Source organism: Odontesthes bonariensis, chromosome 3, assembly GCF_027942865.1.
Source record: "Odontesthes bonariensis isolate fOdoBon6 chromosome 3, fOdoBon6.hap1, whole genome shotgun sequence".
Taxonomy (NCBI): Eukaryota; Metazoa; Chordata; class Actinopteri; order Atheriniformes; family Atherinopsidae; genus Odontesthes; species Odontesthes bonariensis.
In genome coordinates this window covers 24,790,429-24,815,681 of record NC_134508.1, presented here as the reverse complement: position 1 = coordinate 24,815,681, position 25,253 = coordinate 24,790,429, and the positions used below count along the sequence as shown (strand labels likewise).

General features: G+C 38.7%; 1 protein-coding gene across 10 annotated transcripts in view; it reads right to left on the bottom strand.

The window, feature by feature from the left end:
* The window catches only part of LOC142377266 (calcium-dependent secretion activator 1-like), a 79,342-nt gene that overhangs the window by 13,199 nt on the left and 40,890 nt on the right, over positions 1-25,253 (bottom strand). The window contains exons 8-23 of one of the 10 annotated variants that reach the window (XM_075461200.1): positions 24,876-25,015; positions 24,381-24,447; positions 23,188-23,296; positions 22,883-23,095; positions 16,389-16,525; positions 16,081-16,268; positions 14,755-14,856; positions 14,605-14,668; positions 14,387-14,510; positions 12,073-12,141; positions 11,126-11,158; positions 8,414-8,520; positions 5,138-5,167; positions 1,773-1,929; positions 1,534-1,675; positions 619-780 (exon numbers count right to left, since the gene is read on the bottom strand). In XM_075461200.1, coding sequence (XP_075317315.1) covers positions 619-780; positions 1,534-1,675; positions 1,773-1,929; positions 5,138-5,167; positions 8,414-8,520; positions 11,126-11,158; positions 12,073-12,141; positions 14,387-14,510; positions 14,605-14,668; positions 14,755-14,856; positions 16,081-16,268; positions 16,389-16,525; positions 22,883-23,095; positions 23,188-23,296; positions 24,381-24,447; positions 24,876-25,015 — 1,844 coding nt within the window. The remainder of the gene's footprint in view (positions 1-618; positions 781-1,533; positions 1,676-1,772; positions 1,930-5,137; positions 5,168-8,413; positions 8,521-11,125; positions 11,159-12,072; positions 12,142-14,386; positions 14,511-14,604; positions 14,669-14,754; positions 14,857-16,080; positions 16,269-16,388; positions 16,526-22,882; positions 23,096-23,187; positions 23,297-24,380; positions 24,448-24,875; positions 25,016-25,253) is intronic. The other 9 variants (XM_075461190.1, XM_075461193.1, XM_075461196.1 and 6 more) reach the window with 9 other exon arrangements.

Here is a 25,253-nt window from a genome sequence, read left to right as displayed (position 1 = left end):
ACTGGCCCCATCTCTAAAGATGTGGATAAAAAACATATTGGGTGAGGCTGACAGGGGTTCATGGCTCTTGCTGTTGGGGCTCATCATACTCATTTTTGTGATGTATACCCCTGCCTTTAACCTTTGTAACTTTTTTAAGTCGATAAAAGTCTTAATTTCATGTTGCGGCCCATTAAACAGGTTGTAACAGTAACTAAAGCAAATGTCTGCGGATGTCAACTTTAGAACATAGAATGGAGATCTCGACTTGCAAATCCTTGCTGTATACATAGATGTACACTTTTTTTTTCTTTTTTTTTTTGTTCCTGTATCTCCAGACCTCAGCTCAACAGCATGCATGTTGAGACAAATGAGAATGTTTCAGCCTCTCATTTTAGAAAGCAGTACTGCATCTACTCTAAAATATCTCAGAGTGACCTTGGCATGAACATGAACATCAATGTAAAGTATTAACACTAGAGAAAACCCGGTCAAAATTTTGTGAACTTTATTTGCAATTAAAAGGCCGTACACACTATACTTCTTTAAATTTTTTTTAATCTTTACCCAGAAGCATCTTCATACCAAGTTACTCTCTACTTGCTCAGTAAATCTAAAGTAAACTAGTTGAATACACACTCAGAGTCATAAATAGCAGCCATCCATGACGGGGTAGAAAAGCTAGGCATTTGTGGAAGGTTAACTGATAGTCCTGCTACTGGCACTGGCAGATTTGGTACTTTGGGAATTTGGAGATTCACATTTGGTAGATTCACATTGGGCAGATTACTTGTTAAACTCCTGCAGAAAAGACAGACAAAAAGAAAAAAAAAAATAATCCATAACAGTGGTGTGGAAGCTGTAGAAAGCCATGTAACACTCATCATAAAAGTAAAATCTAAAACAGGTGAAGACAGGAATGTACAGTAGCACACATAAACAAGACAGTAATCGTCAAAGACACACATTATACAGAAATACCTGCAGTCAAGAGAGCTGGACGCACAAATATATTGTATTAAATGCAGTGAAAGGGAGAGGCAACGTAATACTGATAACAATGACCATGAGTAAAGACAGAAAAAAAAAAACTCAATAAATCTTAAATGTAATCTTAGCAATAAAAACAAAGCAAAAGTAAACTTGTTAAAGCAACCAGAAATTAAATAGAACAGCAATGTAACAGACTGAAGGCCTTTTTGCTTCTGATAACACATCAAAGCACAAATTATGAAGGTTAGTTCACAAACAAAACAACAGAAATATTAGGTGTTGCCCTGACCCCAATGTGTCGGAGAGAAAATGGCAAGACATATGCATTAATCAAAAGACTATTTTCAGAATAAACAACCTATTTCTTTCACAGGGAAAAATAGGTTATTCAGCCCACTCTTGGATCATTCTTTAACAGTGAACCTACAGGAAGCCTGGGTGAATATTAAAGCTGCTCTTCCAGATTTTTCATCCTCCACACACTCCGTTTGTCATCTGAATAGAAAAGCCTTGCAACTCCAAGCATCCTACAGCCTTGCTATAAAGACAGAGATTCCTTACTTTACAGGCTCCCAGGACTCTCTGTCAAAGCCCTTGTGAATTGACTGTGCGATGGAGGACTCCATCAGATCCACATATCTAACAACCAGAGGAGCATACAGATCCTGAAGGTGTTTGTGGAACTTTCCATTGCACAGATGATCTACGGATGAAAAGAGGCATCAAAGCACAAAAATTAGCATAATAGTTTTTGGGTGAAAATATCCAAACATAAACATGGAACAAGCGATCAAGCTTACAGTCTGCCCGGAGGAAATCATTAAGCAGCTGGAAAAGTGGGAAGCTGTCCCAGCTCTCAGGGGACTGGATCTCTAGAGCAGCATCCATGTCGATGGCGTAGAGGGCCAGGAAGTTTTCTGCATGCTCCACCATCAGATCTGTCCACCATGCAAATGCCTATAGACAGCATGAGGGAGAGCAAAAAGGTTAACAAAGCCTCCTGATTGTAGATGACAGGGCATGAGGATGAAAAGACAAGCGAGGAGGGAAGTCGCTTTTTGAATGGAAATACCACAGGATTTCTTTTACATGTGTGTGTGTGTACTGTGAAATTCCATTTGATATTTCAGAAAATGCGCTAGCTGAGACTTGATACCACTTTCATGTCGTCCCTCAAACATGACGCCAGAATCAGCAGCTTGTTAGCTCAGCATAGAAGTTGACGAATCCCAACTTCAACTCTCCCAGTTCATTTAATTTATTTATTACGTTCATGGGACTAAAGCTTTATAAATGCAATGGATTTGATTAGAATTTCTGCTCAATCATCCACTAAAACCAACAGATAATTTGCAATTCAACAGTTTTAGCCGAATGTTTATTCATTTATTTTTCCTTTAACCAAGCAGGTAGTGTCATTATTAAATATAAATGTATGCCCAGATGACAGCCACACAAACTAACATATCAGAATCCAAAACATTTAAAATGTCGCCATCTGCATAGATCAAAATATTCTAAATCCACATGTAAAAGAAAATATTTTTGTTCAAATCTCCATTTGTTTTCACTCTCTGACAAACAAACATTGATTTTTTTTTTGTGCTAATAACACAATTCTAAACTAAATATAAAATGCCTGTGAAATATTTTATCTGAATATATCTTCAGTTTTTTAAAGTTTTTGCTGTACATTTTTCTTAAGTAGGATAATTTATGATTAACTTGAAAATATCTCAGGGGCTGTAATACATTACATTCAGAGATTTTATTTTCAGCTTCTGAACTGCAATCAGTCTACTGGCAAACAAGTGGCCTATATTTATCTGGTGTGACCCAAGTGTGTTGCTTTAACCTCGTCCTGAAACTACAAGATGTATTTACATGTGAGCACTAAAAAAAGCACATTACAAATCAAGTTCGCAATGATTTGATATTTTAAAACTGTACATTTATTTTTCTGCAATGCACATTTCATCTTTTTCCCTGGCATTAAAGGGAGACAAAGTTATTGAAACAATCAGGATTGGTCTAATTACAATCTCTTACAGTGGGATCAGCCCAGAGTTTTACAATGGGTGCAACAATGCTGACAGTGCTCCTAACACACCTCAACAATGAACATTAAGAAGAAAAATCCTCCTCATGCATCATCAACAGAAACTGAAAATGTAGAAGAAGGCAACTTTAGCATTTTGTGAGGTCCCATGAACTTAACAGAAACTGTCAAAACACCATCCATAACGTGAACTAAGAGGTTCAGGTGAGTTGGCAAAAGATGACCCTTAGCATAGAAACTTCAGGGAGTTAAATGTCTTGTATTTACTTTCTTTTCATCCAAAAAAAAATAAAACAAAAAGATAAACTCTCACAAGCTTTCATGTACTGTAGCTATTTTAAGGAAGTTATTGGCCTCACCCCTGCCTGAGGCCGATTCTCTTGTTTCCAGTCTTCTATGCTAAGCTAAGCTTTTCTGGCTCCATTCTTATGTTCAGTGTACAGACAAGAAAGGGGTATCAGTTCCCATGGTACATTTCCTACCATTTCTATAGTCCTTCAAGTAACCACAAGGTGTTGTCTGTGGGTTCTGAAATTGTTAGGTTTTTGTATGTGTGTGAGTGTATTTTTTCTTCCCATTACATATATCTGTATTAAATCCACAGCTTTTGTTAATTAGGATTTAAATGTGAGATTTAATGGAAAGATGTGCACATCAGGGTGTTCGTGCCTTGTTATGTTCATGACAGATTCTGTGCCTCTAAAGCAAAGGTGCTTTCCTCATGCATACGTGGATCTCCCTGCATGCTTTTGTCCCGAGCTAAGGGATGAGGGGTCCACCGTTCACATCAGAAACAAACCCATAGCCCACCAGATGTGAACGTGACTCATGCACATCTTTGACTCGGCGCACCAAAGACTGCAGCACACAACATCTCTGGAGTTGGAGTATGTCTGTTCCAATTAGTTAAGTAAGTCTCTGAGATTCAGCTGACCATTTTCTGGCACAGTCGGGACTTTCTCAATCTTTGACAGCACAAAAATATAAGTTGCTTTGCTGGCAGTCTTGGCTTATTTTCTTATCATTCAGATTAACAGGTTGCCAAGTTCAATACGGGAAGCTTAATCTTTTCAAATTATGCTGCATGCTTTATTTGACCCCTTTTTAAAAAGTTGCATTTCCATCTGACTTAACCACCACCTTGGCAGTCGTAACCTTATTACATTACTTACCTGACTACTTACCTGCCTAATCCAAGGTTTTACAAAGCATGATAGCTCTAATGTTAGAGAAGCAGGCGGCAAACAGTGCTTTTGTCCATCACATTCAAGGACAGAGACTTTCATGACAGTTAAAGGGAAGCAGGGAAAACGTTTCCAACAGGAGAGGGAAGGGTAAATGCTCAAAGGCAGAGTAGCCTCCAACCTTTGATAATGGATCAGGGACACATACTGAGAACTCTTTGTCAGACTCAGTGTTCAGCCACACAGACTGTTATGCTGTAATAATGCAACGGTGTTAAGGGAGCTATCCCGAGGGAGCGTACTGATGCTGAGGGGGGAGGATACATAGAATCATCTACTTTACATGCACAGAGCATTATGGGAGTTTCTCATTCAACTCGACTACATACCTCTTTTCCCTGCTTGGACAGTCACCAATTATATGACAGTGAAAACACAGGAAGATGTACAGAACAATAATGTATTGTTGAGGCATTTGTTTGAAAGGGTTTGTATACTAAGAACAGACAGCAGAGAGGGATGAAGGAGAAGCTGGAGAAGTAATGCTTGGAACAAGTGCGGACTGTGAAATTAATTGTTGGATGGAGGGGGAACAAATGTTCATGGTGGATCAAACTTCAAAGGTTCACATGGAGCATACTTTGGGAAAATTTCTGGTTTAGCATGCTTGGAGAGAAAGGAAACTTCTTCATGGCCCGATGAACATGCTTTATGATCACAATTATGTTGTGCAAGCTAATGTTCTTTTTTAGACTTTTTAAACAAGTTTGCTCTCTTGTCTATGCCTACAAACCACCCATTGCTACAGTTCCTATGAGTTAATTCTCTGCCTGGAAACGTGCCTCTTGCCATAGTGGCGCACATGCCATACAGGGGGGTTGTGATGGGGACTGAAGAGGAGAAAGAAATATAAATACTGTACCGATTGATCTCCAGAACTTGTGACTGCCGCCTGTCAAGCATATTCAGAGAGATACAATAAATCTGCTTTATCTGCATATTCTAAGACCACACTGGATCACCTGCAGATCTACAAACTACACATGTTCATTATGCTTTCTATCACCTCGCAGTTTATGGTGGCAACAATGATGCAATATGGCACTTATTTTTTTTTTAGTTTTCAAGTAAAGGGAATTTATTTGAACTTTTCTTGACCATTTCGATGGGAAGTCTTTTTTTTAATTTACTCCACTGTGTTTTTTGACAACTATATTTGCTTGTCAGATTTAGATTTCCCATGAAAATATATTAGACGCTTATGCAATACAATGCTTTGTATAAGGGAGATCTATTATGTTCTTCGCTATTTTCTATCATATTTGTTACAATGCTGAGGGCTTATATTAAACAGGACAAAGTTTAACATGATAATGAGGTAAATTTGCTGCAGGTAAACCAAGCCCTCAAACACAAACTATAGTCTTCATTAACTTTCATTGGGACTTTCATAGGTTCATTTTATATAAAGCTTGTGATTTCAAAGTTTGAATCTACCATTATGTCACCGTAAGAGGATATTTCATTTATACATTCTCTTGAGACAATTCTTCCTTCTCCGGGGGCTTGAATCTATCACAGCTGCCTAAAATGTATGTTTTTGCACTGTTGGAGAAAACCAGAGTACCCGGTGAAAACCCACACAGCCTTGGGGAAAACATACAAATTCCACGTAAAAAAGGCTGGAGTCATCATTTCTCTGGGTGTTAATGCTGTCCATTCATATTCATATATTCAAGTTTGTTCTAATTCTCACTTTGAATTAGATTTGAGCTTGAGCATGCATGAATGACTTCGAGGTTGCCCCTGTAATTTCAGAACCTTCACACTGACAAAGACAGGCAAAGGTTTCTTCAAAACCTGGGCCTTAAAGAGACGGGGACGAAAAAGGAATTTAAGAAAGTAGATGAACTGCGTGCCAAGTTACCGTTAACCCCCAACGCTACTTTTGTGATATCTAAGAATAAAATACCGAAGAGCATAATAGGTCCCCTTTAATATCAAACCATTGGTTTTTAACCTGTGTGGCTTGCAAACCCTTGTTATGATTTAGTGATAGAGAGCAATTTATGATATAAACAATCCTCTGCGTCATTTAAATAACTATTTCATCCCAAAATAGGTTAAAAAAAATCAACTGTTTCACGAAAAGCTAACAACCACAAACATGTCCAAGACACGGATATAAATCTGTGACGCAGATCTTTTCTTCATTATTACACCTCGTGACATTAGTGTGTTAGAATTAAGGATCTAATGTTGTAGACTATCATCACAAGGACCAATTTCCTGGTGAATAGAAAAAAGGTTTTGCTTTTCGTCTGTAAAATATATTTTGCAAATATACCTTATTATCTTCTGCTTGAGTGTGATTCCATGCAGGACTACTAATGATGTCTGTCTTCATCGTTGTTTTGCTGTTTCACCTCGACCTAATAGGCCTATGAAACTGTTTATTTTGATTTTGGCAAAAAATAAACTATAATAATAATAACATACAAAATCCATATAACATTATTATTTCTTCTGTTTATCTTCTGACTCTATACTTATCTTGGACTGTACAATAATATTTCAGTGCTATCAATGATTTATGTCACACTCGATCTGAGTCTGACCAGAAAACATGTATTTGTATGCTTGTCCACAGCTCCAAAACCTTGTAGTGTAACAATCCATGGTTAGAAACCATAAGATGGCAACGTGTCCCAAGTCTGTTGTTTTGTTTAGGGCAGCAACCACTTGACATGAAAGGGACTTGGACCCATGAATGTTAAAATGTGTTAACTCTAATCCTGCCTATATTTCTCTCATATATGTTTATATTTCTATTTAATTCAATTCAATTCAGTTTTATTTATATAGCGCCAAATTACAAAAAATGTCATCTCAAGGCACTTAAAGGGATAGTTCGCCTCTTTTGACATGAAGCTGTATGACATCCCATATTAGCAATATCATTTATGAACATTGACTTACCCCCCGCTGCGTCCTGTGAGCCGAGTTCCAGCCGATTTTTGGCGTTGACGAAGGTAGTCCGGCTAGTTGGCTGGGGCTAAAAACATAAAGCGTCTTGCTTCTCAAAACAAAATGCATTCAAAAGAGTATTACATTTGCATCACAAAATCATTGTGCAGGAAAAAGTCAGACCTCACATCGCTTAGCGCTATTTTTGCCTCCCTTGATATCAATGCGTTCAGCCACCGAGCGATAGCTGCACCTGTTACGGTGTTTACTGCTCGGTCTGCACTTCGGTCTGCACAGTTTACATTGGACGCATTGATATCAAGGGAGGCAAAAATAGCGCCAAGCGATGTGAGGTCTGACTTTTTCCTGCACAACAATTTTGTGATGCAAATGTATTACTCTTTTGAACGCATATTGTTTTGAGAAGCAAGACGCTTTATTTTTTTAGCCCCAGCAAACTAGCCGGACTACCTTCGTCAACGCCAAAAATCGGCTGGAACTCGGCTCACAGGATGCAGCGGGGGGTAAGTCAATGTTCATAAATGATATTGCTAATATGGGATGTCATACAGCTTCATATCAAAAGAGGTGAACTATCCCTTTAAAAAATAGACTGCAGCCTCTAAACCCAACCATTTATACATTGATTTGTGTGTCTTTAACACCTTAACCTAACAACTCATGAGTGAGAGCTAAAGTAAAAAGTATGGAATCCCAAATGAGAGCAATGTAGAAGAGGGAAATTACTGCAGAGAATGTTGTCATGACGTAACATGATGTAAACTGCACCTTAGCTGGAAATTAGGTAAAAAAATTGAAGTCATTTTACAATATTTGAGCCTCTATTATAAAACTGCGAGGTTTTGTGCTGTGGACATGTGTAGTTATTATACATCCTGTTGTGAGATGGGGTTGCACACTGAAACACTGTGAACTATGATCAGAAGAAAGAGATGCAGACTATGTATCACTTCCTGTCTAATTTACGGGTCTACACTTAGACACTGCAGCTCTGATTCCATGAGGCTATGGTCTGTTGAACGCCAATTACAGCTTTCCTAAATTAAATTCATCTTTGCTTGGGTTCTTGTGTAACCCACAGATGAAAGCAGCTTTATTTATAGCAAACTGATGATAAGACTAACTCCCTGCAGTGGGGCGAGTGAGATAAGAGTGAGAGTATAGAGGGAAAGTGCTTTGAGGAGGAGAGGAGGAGAGGGTTCTCACTCACCTCCGCGTGGTGTTCCTGGTTCTGCTGGAGGACCTCTATGACTAACTCCGCCAGGCGAATTGTTTCCTCCAGCTTTTTGGCAGGCGTGACTAAGCGGCCTACGTTCTCTGAGACAAAAGGACGAGGGTGAGGGATGAGTGGTTAGTCAAGCACAGAGAAGCATTCCAGGGGGATTCTTATGACTATTCAGAAGATTTTTCTTCTCTTTATGTTGGACCGCTTAATAAAATTATAAACACAGCACTTACACTGTGATGTTTACCCACTTCTTCCCCTCATAACAAGTAAAGCGTGACCTCATTTAATGTTTATGCACTTTGGGTTGCATGACATAAAGCAACAGAGTTGATGTGTTTGTAGGATAATCAGATTAATGTTGGAGGAGAATCAGACACAAAAGTAGTGGCATTGAGATGGAGGTGCAATGTGGCTTCAAAAACATGCATTTTGTGAAGCGGTACTGAATAAGCCATCTGTATAAGGAGCTGTCGCATGGCTTGGTTAGAAAAATACTCCATGAACACACACTGTAAAAATGTTTCAGTGATTCTCTTTGAAATCTTCCGTCATTAATGCACGATTTTTTTTTTTATGTTCAATATTATACCGACTACAGTATGAACAAATGTGGCTTTTCACAAAAAAGGGAGTTGTTGGGTAGAGATGATTAAAAGTGACAATTTTGGAAAGATTTGTAAAATCTTTTTGAATCAAATTTAAACAAAAGCTCATAAGACGTTGTTTTTATTTGTAATCTAAAGCTTTTAAAGAAGAAGCTTGTATATGTTTTTAAACAGGCATTTTCCACAAAATTACATAGAAACATTTCATCGAAAAGAATTCTTTTGGGTAACCAAATGATTAAAACTGGTTGTCAAGGTCAGTTGATAATGTTGGTTGAGACGTCTTTTATTTTTACAGTGTGCTGGAGTGCGATAATTTTAGGTTTTGTGCTTTTCCTTTTTTGGTGTCCCTTCACTTATCAGCTGGTCATAAGCTCCAAATTACACGGTTGTACCTTAGCAATCAAAATGATCTGGTAAGACGGATGCATGTCATGAAATGGGATTATTCAAACAGCATAACTATATGGGAATGACACTTGTATAATTTGAACAAGGAACTGAATGGCAACACAAATCTAAAATTAAAAGCACATGAATAAGCAACTCTACATCAAACAGTAGCAGTCTTGAGACGGCAGTTCTGACTGAAGACCCTTTTCAGGGTTACGTTAATATTGTACAAAGCCGAAACATTTTCTTTCATAATTATCAGGTATTACTCTACACTTTCTATCCTTATGTCTAGTTCGTCAGCAGGAGGACCCTGAGCTCTTTAAACTGATGAGATAATCCTTCAGCTATTCAGGGTCTATTCATCAGCACTAATGGATGGATCGCATGGATATGCATTACAGTAACTGTATATTCTTCGGATCGTAATGATCCATATTAAGAATCATTGGAAGCACACGCAAACATTGTTTGTATTATACTTTGGTTTTTCAGGAGCAGCACAGTGGCTTATAGGCACCACTGTATTATACCATTTGATTATATGTAATTCATCTGTTACTATTGACAAAATTTAAATTTTTCCCTGTTGGAATGCTGTCATGCAGATAGATTTGGTTGATCTCCACTGTAGATGGGCTGCGTCTATACAGTTCATTTCTGCTTTTGTTGACCACGCAAAGCATTTATAAGCCATTCAACCATTGGCACAATCACTCCTAAAATATACATTGAAGACAACAACCAGGCCAATATAAGGTTTACAGCCCCATTTTCAGTTGAAAAAAAAGACTGTGTGTGCATGTGTTTTAAAATGCCTGCATATTGTACATATTGTGCATATTTCTGATTTCTGGAAATGTAAAATGGCCTGGCACCTGTGTTGGGTGTTTAGTATCTCACCTAAGGATGCTTTGAGGTGTGGTCTGATAAAATGGTAGAGTAACTGTTTGCTGTAGTTCAAGTAAACATGGAATAAAACCACATCTACCTGCATGAAAGCATACCTTACAAGCAGGAATAGGGCTTTTGTTTGCTTTTATAAGATATAATAAAAAACGATCTAAAGCGACTTCAAAGCATGACCAAACATAGTAATGTATATTAGGAAATTGCAAATTTGAGTACAATCAAATTAGGACCTTTAGTTTAATTGTATTTTAGTTTTTGCTGCATATTATGATGTGGGTTACATTAAATGTTGCTTATGTCTGTCATTTTTTGCATTAACATTAAGGCAAATATGTGACTAAGTCTTTTAGTGAGAGATTGTATTACTCTATGATTTCTGATGGTTTGTCACAATGTTACTAATACCTGCAAACACAATTCTTTTAAGTTTTTGCACTCAAGTCAGGTCAAAACAATCACAATTACTTCTAAGGATGTAGTCCACATGAATATAGGATAATGTTCAGGTAAATGTAGACTAATAGTCTGTTTCACAAAATATAAAGTAGTACAATCTCTACCAAATTTACTTTATCAAACCAGTTGCTTGCTTAAAACATGCCAAGACATCAGTATGTATGCTACTGTATAAAAGATGTAATACTGGTACATGCATGCATTTGTCTGTTGGTGTTCATAATAAGTGTATGCGATGCTGTAAAAGAGTAAGGTCTCTGTGTGTCTGTTCATGTGTGTGTGTGTGTGTGTGCTTTGTAGCTAAACTATAAGCTAAACATGGCTTCACCTGGATCCTTTTGATCCTTTTGACCTTTCTCAACTTCAGCGAGAAAAAGGGAGAGAAAAGATAAAGAGGAGATGTTTAGAATTATCATGTTTTCGTTGGTATTTTCACAATTCTGGGAGGGGGAGGGAGGGAGGGCTCAAGGTTGCTGTTCATCGTCATGTGACCCTTTTCAAAGAACCTGCAGGGATGGTTTCAGCTCCAGGGAGTGAGGTTTCTAGGCAACAGACAAACGTCACAAAAACAACAATAAATAAAAAACAAAAGACACTGAAACATTAGCCTGTGGAAAAACTGGAAATTAAAAAAGTGAAAAGATGTTTGTTAACAAACAGACAAAGCTTAAACTACTGTAAACAGAGAGGACAGACATACACTTACTCGGATCATAGACAGGACACACTGGGTGACTTGAGTTGATTTGAGTCGAGTTGAAAAAAAACAAAGTGGAGCTGTAAAATCTGTACACCCTCGCCTGTCTTCCACATTTAAAAGCTCTGTCGACAGATTGCTCCTTCACTATAGCTGGTGGCACAGTGTAGAAGAAAACAAAAACAAAAAAAGCCTACCTGTTTGGCACAGCACACCACTGACACATGATCAGACCAAATGACTGGAGGAGATACCAATGTAAGCAATATAAAAATGCATTCAAGTCAAAGGAATGGGCGTCCAACCAAAAGAAAAAAGCTTACAAACCAGACTGCTCATTCATATCCATAACAAACAGATTGTGCTAAAAAGAGGACCCCCGACTGATTCAGTGTGGTACTGCTCAGATCTCTCGACTGGTGCGCTCCACACTCACTCTCACACATGAAGGCACAGATAAAAACAAGCATGACAGGAACATCTGTGAAGGAGGAGAGGAGGCAGGAGAAGGATGAGGTGAAAGAGCGCTTAAAAGAAGAGGGAGAAGGAGGTTGACTGAGGGTGATGAAGGTACTCACGGATGGTTAAATCCATCACTTGAGAGGCCAAGCAGAAGACAGGGTGCTCATACATTTCCCTCTTTTTCCCTACAAAGAAAAGGATTGTGGCATGCAAGAGGCTGGGGTCAGAAGTGGGAAGGCCAGAGGTCAGAAGGCGATGGGAAGAGGGCCGTCCAGGTGAAAACGACATTCTGAAGGGCAGGAGGCCCAACAGTAAAATAAATGTTTGGTTCATTTTGAACCAGGTGCTTCACAAGGACAGAGGGAATAAAATTCACATAGCATGGAAAGATAGTAAGGTTTGAAGCCTTAGTATCTTTAGCACCCTGGGGGATTTCTTTCAAGGCATAAACAACATCACTTGTTTACAATTCCATGTAAATGCGTATGTCAAATGAGTATTACTGAAAAAATACACAGGAGGAGAGAACAAAACATTATATAATGTCTTCATGTCATTTATGTTCTTTTTAATGTATATATATATATATATATATATATATAAGAAGAAATATATATTTATATATATATAATTTATGCCAACAAAGAAAGGCCACGTTGTTATGTCTCAAGGCACATGCAGGGGGCTGATGCTGGTTTGCCCAGTGGTGTTTGAAAGTTTGCGAACCCTTCTTAAAACTCTATATTTCTACATAAATCAGACCTTTAATGTCTTCTGATTTTTTTCTTTTTCGTAAAAGAGGACCCAATTTAAACATTTGGAACAAAATGTGCATTTATTTATCAAGAAAGAAAACAAAAAGCTAATCTTACATATCTTCAATCATATCTTTGAGTGCCAGATGTTAACCCTTAAAGACCCATTTTTTTGGGCACCTGACTCCTATAGTTTTACTTTTTATCTTTTTATTTTACTTCCTCATCAGCATCAGATCATTTCAATGATTTGAATCTAAAGTTTCAGTGTGGCTCATCCAGAGTCGCAGTTTTACATTTGATTTGTCTGAAAATGGACACATTTATCGAATAAAAAGGCAATAACAATTTGATTTTTTTGTCCTATGAACTTGGATAAAACCCCAAGTTTTGATTCTTCTATTCAGAAAGTTGCTCTTACATATCATGTACCTCCAAGTAGAATCTTGTCCACATTCATGCTTCCCTAAATAGGTCCAAAAACAAAAACCTACGTTAACTGGTAAAGTAGTTGATGTCATGAATAAAGTTAAGCCTTATCATTTCTGTTTTGAACTAATCGAGACATGGAGGGTGGGACGATGCATTAATACCCATTGCCTTTCGTTTTCACTGTCACCATGGAACCTCTGATTCCAAACGAGATTAATGGGACAGAAAACCCAGAGGCTAAGATTCACTTTTAAAAGCATCTTTATTGAAATAGATGTATAAAAGTTTTTCAGTATGCTAGAACAGCTGCTATTTTAGTAGCCAGCTGCAGCTCAGGTCTTTGAGGGTTAACATCTAGGATCAGCTGTTTATCTAAAGGTGGATTCTCAATATCTAGTATCTGACTAGAAAATTTTAAAGTGTTCACAAACTATGAAACCACCACTTGCTGTTCAGTCACAGCATTCCTTTGGATAAAAAGCTGCTTTTTTGATAATCAAGAGGTCAAACAAAGTGAGAGAGCAGAGCAGACAGGGAGCAGAAGGTAGTGGTCTTAAGCAAGAGCGTAAGACAAAAGTGTCAGGAGAGCTGCTGCTATTTCCAGGCATAGGGGAGGTGTAAAGATGGGTAAGCAGAGTTAGCTGACGGAATCAGAGACATAGGAGCTACAGTGAGGAAGTGGGAGAGGGGGAGTGTGCATCGACTGGGAGCTGGGAGTCTGAGAGGACATTCAGTTGAGCTGAGATAACAGTCCAATCATCTGATGTCTGAGGCCAGTTACTACACAGCTTGAATAGTCAAGGCACAATGAGAGATCAGCACATCAACAGATTTCAGGGCTTTGGATTTGAATGCATTTTTACTCACACACCTCTACAAAAAAGCCAACTTGACCTACAGAACAGCACAGAGCTAAAGCAGGCCTGAAACAAAGGAGAGAGTTATGACAAATCATTTGGGATATGGACACAAATATACCATATACCAAGTGAATCCACCATGTGTGTACATAAATAGATAAGGGTGACAAGCACAGTCTCATTCTGGAGTAAGAAAGAGGAAATATGTCCAATAAACAATGGGTTCAGACCTCTGTTTTTCCTTAATAATTTCAATCTGAAATCATACAAAAAGGCACTAGTGCACGTCGTAATGATCAGTAGACAAGTTTTGTTGATGTTTCTAACATTAGTAGTGTCATTCCATCATCCGTTGTGCTGATGGTTTGTGTTGTTCTCGTTACCTTCAACTTTAGCATAGTCTTTAATCCGCTGGTAGTTGAGCTGAGCGGCCTGCTCCAAACATTTGCGGATGACTCCTTTAACTTCTTCTGGTGGAACTTGGGTGACAATGTCCTTCATTAGGACCTGCATTTAAGAGCAATTATGCAATCTCAATGTTTTCATCATTTCTTAGTTTTCATTTAATAAGGTCAAATACATTTTCTAAGCGTTTACAAACCCTGTCCAGCAATGATAAAGTGGCCTTCAGGGCACCCTCTGGACGACCGAAGGGGAAAAAATATCTACAAAGGAAGATGTAGGCCAAGCTTGTAATAAATTAAACAAAATATCACTACAGCTAATGTCCTGTTGATGAGCTGAAAGTCACCTGAAATTTACAATCTGGTTCTCCAATATCACACGCAACCGCTCCTTGATGTCTTCAAAGCGTTCCTTCTCGTCCACAGTCACGGTGCTGAGCCCGTCCGGCCTGTGAGGATCACACCCACACACTTAACCCAGCTTAAACCCCGCAGACATGCAACTTATGCAAACTCTCATCTCAGTCCAACAGGAGGGAATAAAGGAATAAAGCAAACATTGCACCGACTGACTGCTTTCGGCTCCCAAGGAACTGGCAGAAAATTGTGTGAGATGTTTTTTGTTCTTATTTTTTATTTTTTTTTATATGACTCTCACCTTTTTTCGCCTTGAAAGGACTCCTTTCTCTTTCTAAGGTTGAATATGCGCGCTCGCTTAGAGGCAGCGCCAGGGTCTGGACTTTGGGAGCTCTTTGGGGATATAAGTGCCTCATAGCCCAGCGGCCCCCAGTAACTGTTGCCCTCTCTGACTTTAAAGGACGCATGAGAGGATGAATAATATGGACAATAAGAGACTATGGCAACAAAGGACAGAGAAAAAGGAAAAACCGAGAAAAATGGAAGAAAACAAGGAAATATGTAGATATATGCAATTGGTTGGCACAACATGAGATATACGAGACAAAAACAAAAAAAACTCAACGTAAAAATATAACAACACAAAAATGTAACAACATAAGAATAAGCAAACGTAAACATGACAAAAATCAAATTTATGGAAAAAGCACAGAAATATTTTGGATGCCTCCAACAATGCCGATGCTTCATTTTTGCTCCTGTCCAATCTGACTGCAGATGTAATCTTATATTTATGCTATTTATAAATCGCTGATTAAGCCATGTGAGAATACTACGCTAAAATATATATGTAAGTTCAACATGGAAGAAAAGAACACGCTAACTTGAAGATCAAGCCGCTGCTCAGGTGAGGCATGAAGACTTGAACTGTTGAGGTTAGTTTGTTCCTGTTGTTGTTAGTTAACCCTATTTAATTGCATTTAAGTGGTGCAAAAAGCTAAGAACATGTTGACATAATATTTGCTTCAAAGTGGGTTGCTGTGATTTAAAAATTGGCTACACTGTTGATAATACAAAATCTGAATTTCTGGCTGTAAAACCTCAGCTGATCCTCCCATAAAAATATGATATAGAAATAAAATAATCAAGATAGTGCATTTGAAAGGTACCAAAAAAAAATGTAGTTTTACATTTGTCAGCTTTGCAGTGATACAGTGACTGAAAAGAATATGGGACAGGGGGGTGATATTTTAGTGCCTTTGTTTAAATGCTACTAACAGTATCCAAACAATTTAAAAGAAGACATGAAAGCACACCTGTTCCCATGGACATGGGAGGCACAAAAAGCGAAGCTGTAGTGGAGAAGGGTGGGGTCAATAATGGCCCCGTTTTCTGCCCTTTCCAGTAGATCACGAAGGTAACAAAGATGTCTGTGACAACCCCGAACTCCGTTCCTTGCGCAGTACTCGTCCAAGACGAATACCTGACCTGGACTGAACCATCCCTGCACGGCACAAAAACAAATGGAGACTGCGATAGTCCACAGCAGCGAACAAAAACAGCCAATCCCCCCCCCAGTGTTTAATTGGAAAGGGTTAAAAAAAAAAAGCAGAGGGACTCTCACCAAGGAGCAGAAGGTGTCATTGAGCCTGTGGTCCAACGTGAGCCGCTGCACCATTTCAAAAAGCGAGGCGTGGTCAAAGCTACAGGGGTTAGCGGAGATAAATTCATCCATGCCATGTTTCTGAGCTCTGTCAGCATCTATCCAGCCAAACGGCACAGGGAAAAGCACACGGTTCAGAGGAGAGGACATCAGTGAGACACAGGCAGACAGCACATAATCAGAACAAAACAAGAGCCAACAGGAGGTTTTATGGCTACTTCTAAGGGCAAATTATGAACACTTACAGCTTACATTGTCAACTTGCATTGTGTCGGACAGCGTAAAGAGTTTCTTTTTGTATTGGTTGATTGAAAATATATAAAACTGAAGCTAAGCTCAAAGGGACGGGTGCTTCTACTGTGTGTGAATACATGCGGCTTGGTATGTCACATTCCCTCTTGTTCTGCAGGAGAAATAGATCCTCAAAGATCCAAAAGGTGTTTGAAGAAGTGCTGTTAGATTCATATAGATGCATTCTTCTTGATGTATTCAATAGATTCTGCCATTCGCAATGGTTGTCACTCAGGTCCTGACAAATATTGAGGTGTGTGCTAGTAAAATAGACAGAGATATGGCAAAAACGCTAATTCATTTGAACATGCTATAAAAAAAATATAGGATGAAGCACTAATACAAGAAGGAAATATTAAGTTGCAAAAATAAAAAAAATAAAAAAAAGACTATTGAGATTTGCACATTTCTCCCAGATATGGATCCAGGAGCTCTAATGAAGCTTTGCCTGGATTTTTATGTTTGTCTTGCTTCATAACTTTTGCCATTAACCTTCTCTGAAATAAGAACAATAGTAACATCAGACTGGACTAAAAAAAAAGACAAAGAAATGGGACAAATGTAATTATGGGTTACGAAACCACCGATGGACCAATTTGATTCGATTTTTATTTGTTTTGTTTTTTACAGACTGCATCTACTTAACAGAGGATAATTTCTGCTCTGAAAATAATATCGCTGTCAGAGAGAAAATGACAAAATGATGGGGGACAAGGATGATTCAAAATAGATAAGAGGTGCAGTCATGTCCTCGGTGTGAGTGACAAGTGTCATGTCCAAGAGACAGTGACATGAGTGATGATGATTTGGGGGTTGGGTGCAGGAAGTGGGGGCCTGATCTTAGGACGGCAGGACCGAGATACTGAATAGAGCAAAACTGACATCTGTCACCCTCCAGTTCACCGGGAGTGTGTAATGTGGGAGTTAAACATTCACTGGAACTCACTTTAAAAAAAAAAAAAAAAAAAAGGAAGCCTCAGAGGGTTACACTTGTCTTTAGCATATTTCTACTCCAATCTGAAAAGAAAAACCTGTGAGACAAAAAGCTATGTGTGGACAATGAAAGTAGGAGATTGAGAAGAGAAGGACGACACAGGGACTATAAGTCATGATGTAAAAAGGAAAGAGCTGGAAAGTGAACACACAAGGTCTTGAAACACTGAGAGAAGGTGGTGTGCAGCATTAGAAGTGAGCTCTGTGCTGGATGAGAGACAGTGACAGGATGAAAGGGGATTAGGTTTGTAGAAAAACCTTTTAGGGGGACAGCAAAGGGTTGGTGGAGAGTGATTGCAAGATTCAATCCAGGACCGAGGCAAAATAACTAATGTTGTAGTGGAGAGGTAGATCGTGAAGAAAACATCCAAAGAGTGAGAAAAAGTGCCTGGGATTGCACTACGTGAAACAATAAGTGGGCTACCTTTCCATCGGTTGAATTAAATGAGGTAATGAAGTCCAGAAGAAACTCAGTACTAGAGTAACATTACCAAAACTCACATCAAGGTGTCCATCCTGACTTCAACCATAAATAAAATAACCAAATCACCCAAGTGAATATGAAATTACTTTTGCATACATTTAGAAAGTACAACATGCCGGAGAAAAGAGTGACTTTCAATAAGCTTTTAAATGTCATGCACATCTGCAGACCCATTTTCAAATTTGCATTGTATCTCCTTAATTTTTTAATTTTTTTTACATTCCTTTTTTTTTCCTTCTCTACGCATTTGCAAGTTGACAATACTTGAGGATGTTGCAGTGTATTTATGATCTCTAAGGAGCACACTAACAGGCATACCACTACCGAGAAATCTAATAGGGTAGCAATACATTTTGGTGCAAGTACATGGATAAATAGCATGAAGCCGACAGAGGCAGAACTGTATCATTCTCTGGGAGATGGGGGGATGAATGAAAACTCCTGTATTTTGTACAAAATATGGACACATGACACAGGTGTTCTCCTATTCAGGCAAACAAGGGCAGTCAAAAGAAATCAAAATGAGACCTCTCCTTTCTGGAGGTGTAACACCGGTCTAGCCTCTATCTACAGGCCCATCTACTACAGGAGGAAGGAGGGGGGAGGGGTCCGGAGTATTTTATCGTAAGAAGGGGCGGCAGTGGCTACTCCTTGTCTTTGGCATTCAGAATACTCCGCATACATATTTGCCAACTCTCATCAAGAAAAGCTCAAAGAAAAAGAATTAAAAGCATTTGAGCCCTCTAAAGTAAAGCGTGATAAACCCTCGTGCTTCAAAAATGATTTGAAAAATCACAGTGTCGGTAAACATCAAATAAATGTGTAATGTTATATTTTCGACAGCTATGTAAGACAGTTTTTAGCTCTTGGAACTTGTGGCACTGATAACAAATTTACAGGCTAAATCTTTCTCTTAAGATAAAAGTATTTTAATTGCTAGCTTAATAGTCCCATTTTAGCCTCTGACTGCTTTACTCTGAGGGGTCCAATCACCAATAAGAATAAAAAGAGAGAAGGCAATTATGCAAAAACAACTATAATATAAACTTCAATCATTACTGAGTCAAATCATAAGTTCTTAGCTATAAAAATACATGCATCCTATATTGGCACAAATGGATGCTTATACTTTGATCCTCAAGTTGAGGTAATTAAAAACAAAAAAAGTAATCAACTAATATCTAAGACATGAAGCGAGACGTGAAAAAGGAGAAGGAAAGAAGAGAGAAAGAACGTTGCATTTGTCAGATAATCGGCGGGGATTATCTGAGCAGTGCCGGCTACAGGGAAGCACTTACCCTTGAGTCCAGCTAGAAGACAGCAGGGTAAGAAGGGACAAACCAGAATAACATAAAGACTAGCAACAAGGCTGTAGGAGAGCAATCACGAGAGTCCCTGACCTAGCAGCTGCATTACTAAAGAAGGGTCCAGGCAAAGCATGAAGAAGAAAACACAACTGAAAAACAACAGCCTATACCAACATGATAGTTTGTGGGTGGAGGTGTGTGAGCACATGTGAGGATATGTGAACAGCAGATGTTGAGGCATATCAGAGCGAGAAAGAGGAAAACAGAGAGAGAAAGAGACATAGATAAAGAGAGGAAGACAGAATTTACGATCCTCATTACTCTACTGCAGTTTATTTATTCTGGATTACGGACAAGTACTTAAGGAGTTGAGAGCTGCACTTGAAGTACTGTCACTCAGTCTGATCAAACACAAGGCTTGTTGTTCAAGGGTACATTGGCAAACACATACACATACACATACATCACGATGTAAAATCTCCCTTTGTTTTGTTTTTTTTTGAAGGAGAAACAACTATGAAGGTCCTGTAAAGGTTCAAATGACTGTGATAAGCAACATTGTGAGGGTGTTTGTAACAAGAAATTAACCTATTCCAGTTTTACTCACAGATTTAAACGGATTTTGAAGTAGTTTTCTTGGTGTTGAAGCTTTTGTGAGTCTGTCTCTCACACTCACTCCCCCCCCCCCCCCCCCCCCCCCAACTCAAACAATGTACCCTTCTAACGCTGAAATAAGTCTGAATATACAGTTTATTAAATGCAGGAACATCCCCTAAAACAAAGAGATTGACTATTGACCCTGAGTATGCTTGTACCATTTCTTCTCCCAAGGTCAAGTACAACCCTTCTGCAGGAAGTAATGGCATTTTCATTATCCTGTGGCCTGTGGTGGTTCACAGTTTCTCATATGTAGACTTTTTAAGGAACATGATTTATTGCTTCTGGCCGAAGTGCATGAGTCAACCCTGCACATCAAGACTGAGATTACGATGCCAGCCAACATGTAGAAACCATTGCATAGATAAATATGTGTTTTTAAAATGTAATACAGAGCAGAATTCACTATTGCAGCTCAGAGTGCAACACATTCATCAAAAAGTAACATGTCCATCAGACATGTTCCCACTACCATTAATGATTGTTCCTTTTAATAATTAACAAAGAAGACTGATGCTGTTCATTTTTTCATTTATTTATTTGTTTGTTTTCTATAGAAATGCCGGACTCCCTGTTAAAGCAAGTTTTGTTAAGACACCCTATAAAATCTAGAAAGTAATGTGTTTTGTTACTGTAAGAGCTTTGTGGAGTCATGAAAACAAACGTATTAACATCATAATTATACTGTCAGGTGTAACTAACTATCGGTGTGCAGTTTGAAAGGTGGTTGCATGATCTTGAAATGTCATGAAGAGCGCTTTTTTTTCAGCATAGCCTGTTAAAGCCATCTTTGAAAGTTAGAAATGATATTCGTTGACTGCTCAGTCTCAGTCCTAATGGAACACTGTCATGCAATTACTAGGTCCTCTAACTGTCTTTTATGAATCGCCACCTTGTAAAAAGGTACATTTTAAACCAATCATCTCTTCCTAACCTCTGCCAGGTACTTTTGGCTCTTAAACTTAGACAGTTGTGTTGGATTAACTGATTTATTTTTGTCACCTAGAATAGTCTCATAAGGGATTTAATAGGAACCGAAACTGTGGTCTCTAAGGCGAAACATACAGTCTCACACAGACGCCACACTTATTTCTCTCAGAGAAAAAAATTACAGTGACTGATGTCATAAGGATGAGCACGAGGTCATGGGGAAGCATGAATTTATTCAACTAATCTGATTTATAAAATCTGTTATACAGAAATTCCAACACAATAGATATATCCCTATTTAACAGAGCACTCTTAGCGTACGCTAAACAACTTTCTCTTCATGAATAATTAAATAAACACACATACATTATGTGCAGCGAGCTCAGAACCTTCATAGGACTCTTTGTTTTCTATCCTTCCACTGCAGCAGAGTCAGGAGGGGTGTGTATGTTATGGTCCCAGTGCCATTCAAGACCACCAGGGGGTGAAACATGTACGCGTGGTGTGCCACAATGTTTCAGGGAAGGGAAGGAGGTCTGTGCCACTGTGAGGAGGCTGTGAATGGCAACAGCTGGCATCAGAGGAGTCAACTAACCACACGAACGATCACATACTGGACAAAGAAATCAATGGAGAAACAACATAGAATTTCATGTGATAGGATTCTGAGTAACTAACCCAATTTGTCAACAAAAAGTGGAATAAACCTGGTTTCTTTTTCTATTACAGTTATTATTACTCATGTCATTATAATAATGCAAACTACTTTTTTTTAGTAGTCATACTGAATGCCAATTATTTTTCTACATTCCATTTTGCTAAAAATAGTCTTGATTACGGTGGAAAAAGAAGTCATTCTCAGGCTATAGTCTCAAAAGATGCACACACAGTTTTTTTGTTCTGAATAGCAGGATCTATTTATGTGAATTGTTAATCAGTATGTGACGATAGGTTTAGTAGGTAGCAGGGCAGAGGCACAGTAATGTAAACTTTTGGGTTAGAATGGTAAGAAAATTACTCATATGTCAAAACCAACCTGAGTAAGTGCCGACTGACTTTAGAAATGTTTCTGTCTCAATTTAAACCCTTCTTGAATAAGGGGGGACACAAAAGACGGTTACAACAGAGGTTGGTACGGATGCCACACTACTTAAAAACTCTTACCTTTACTTTGCTACATGATCTGGTGACAGCTTAGAGGTGCAAGTACAGTGACAGATTGATTAAAACTTTAAACATGCTTGGCTTGGCTGCCATTAAGTGATGGCAGAACCATTTGGGAATCTGTCTCAGGACCACAGCTGCCATCACAGCAGCTGTCTAAAGCTACAACTGGATTTAAACAGGTCTACGGTGAGAGAGAAAAAAAGCAGCAGCACCCTGGCACTGTCAGTCTGAATATAACCCCAGCAGGCTTGAATGTTCAGATCTTATGTGTGGTGACCTGTTTGATATTTGGACAAAGTTTCCGAGTTTTATCCTGCTTCTGTATGACGAAGTCTTTTTCAGGTTGGTTGTTCCTTGTGAACAGACTGATGGAATAGCATGGAATTGCACCTTTAAACAGTGTGGGGGGGTGGTGACAAATGAGTGGAGGTCTACCGGATGCTGGAGGGATCTGTGAAAGATCAATGCACGTGTGTGCAGGCATGTGTGTTAGTTCTTACTAGCACGTGTTGTGACTGCAGAGTGGAGCACATGGTGTGACACATTTATGGGTTAGAGCTTTCACTGCTTTGTGGATGGAAACTGCTTTCTGTCTAAGTGACTACATTGTGTTACGGATTACTTACAGAACTGAGAAATGGGGGCATCCATTTGGGCTGAAGCCCCCCCTTTGGAGTTAAGTTTCTGGACCTGAGTGGGTGGGACAGGTTTGTGGGACTGGCCAGTGGCACGATACATGGCCTGGACCCACAGGATGCGGTCCTGCTCATCATCACTGGCAAAGATCACAGTGTCGCCCTCCTTCACTGCATTGAAGAAAGCCCTGCCACCATCCAAGCCTGGGAAAATATGGCGTTCAACAACAAAAGGTTATACATTTATGCAATGTGGGTATTTGTGTCTACAGCTATATCACGTCTTATTGTCTCACCTGGCTGGGGGTCACTGTAGTCCACAGTGTATCCATCCAGCTGAAGAAGCTCTTGCGGTTCAGATTTTTTCTCTCTGTAGCTGCACATAGCAAATGTATACTGACTCACCTACAAAACAAAGGGATAGCGATCACATCAACCAGCCACATAAAAAGTATAATTGGATTTTGTACAGCCCTGAAGTAATGATACCAAGAGTAATAGATGTAATACAATAGTAACAATGATTTATAAATACTGAATCTCGTCTTTCTCTGCTTGTCACTGTAAAATAACCAACCATACAGTCCATTGCATTGATACTGATGTGTTTGAATCAACCTCCGTCCAACAAAGTTAGGACACTCTGTATTATTCAAATAAAAAAGAAAAAAGGATAAACAGAGTGCCATGATTTATACATTTTTGAAAAATATATGCACATTTTGAAACTGATGGCAGCGATTTGCTTGGAAGAAAGCTGGGACTGCAAAGGTTAAGTGGCAACAGATAAGCAAATTATCTGAGTGATGAAAAAAAAATGAAGAATTTATAATAAGAGCATCCCAGAGTCTGACTCTGTCTGAAGTAAAGATGGCAAGGATTTATAACTCTCTGAAAAACTCAGCGGGGAAATAGTTCAATAATTCAAAGAAATATTTCTCAACATCTGTGGTTCATAATCTCATGAAAAGATTAATAGAATCTGAAGAAATCTCTGTGAGCACTGGAAAAGGCTGAAAACCATTATTAAATGGATGAATCTTCTGGCTGTCAGTATTAATGCAGGTGATAAATGTATGATTAAGACGTAAAAATGATTACATGGGCAAAAGAGAACTTCTAAAAACAATTATTAGTGAACACAGTACTCCACTGCATCCACAAATGCAAGTTAGATTTTACTATTCAGAGAAAAAAAAAGCATACGTTTTGCTTCAAACTAGTGACTCATTTCCTCGGTTCTCAAGATGCTTAAAAAAAAAAGGGGAGATGCAATATGGATTTCTGGCGTCAAATTCAAAATGGAATATTCGATATATACGTATTTAAAAGCTAATTTTCTGAGTTTCAGTCACAACGTATTTTTTATCCTAAATATTTTCTTAGTTTGGTGTTGTTATAGGTTTGAAGGAAAAGCTTTAAAATCCAATAATGTTGTAATATTGGTCCCAGATAAGGGCCAATTGGGCTGAACACATTATCTATTCACCTGCACGAGGACAAAGAAACGCTTCTTCCAGCGCTTCCAGACATTCTTCCCAAAGGCCCACAGATACCTGTAAAATACACGTTGACAGTAAATGCAGTAAACATGACATCACGAACGTAAATTGAAAAGCAGTCGAATTTAGATATCACAAATTAGACTTTAAGTAATACTTTTTTCAGCAGAAACACAAGTAGTTGACATGTGTTTTCCTTAGCTGAATGGCATGACGGTTACATAAATTACTTTAAGTAGCATTGGCTTATATTTACCCATCTAATATTTCGAACGTGTTGGCACTTTTTAATCAAAGAAAAAAATAAACTACACAGTGGTATCCACTAGGGGGAGTAGTGCACTTCACAGTATTTTTCCACAGCACGTGAATAGAAATGAGGCCAAGGAGTTGAGAGGGTTGGACTTCTACAGGGAAGGCATGGAACATGAAAAGCACATAAGAACATGGCACTGTGTCTGACTTGGTGGTGAATGTCCTACCCGCAGTGTTTCATGTTCTGGGGTTTGTCCATGCGTATGGCCAGTTTTATCTTGAGATCTTGGTCTGGGCAAGCCTTGGTCACAGTCATCTTATGAAGCTCTGACTGTTTGGGGCTGTTAGGTGTTGGGTGGAGGACAACCTGCACTCAGAGAAAAGAAAAAAGAAAAAAGAAAAAAGAACACAGAACACAAAATGTAGGACTCAATCTTCATTAGCTCTTTTATCCAGGTAGTGGCTCTTTTATCTCATCCCGTGCAGCATTCAGCTATACCAATCAGTGTTTGCAGAGTCTCAGGACTGTGTCTGCTTGCTTGATGAGAAAAAATAAAGTGAGTCGTGGTGGAGTAAGAGAACAGTGCTTTGCTCCCTCTCTAAAG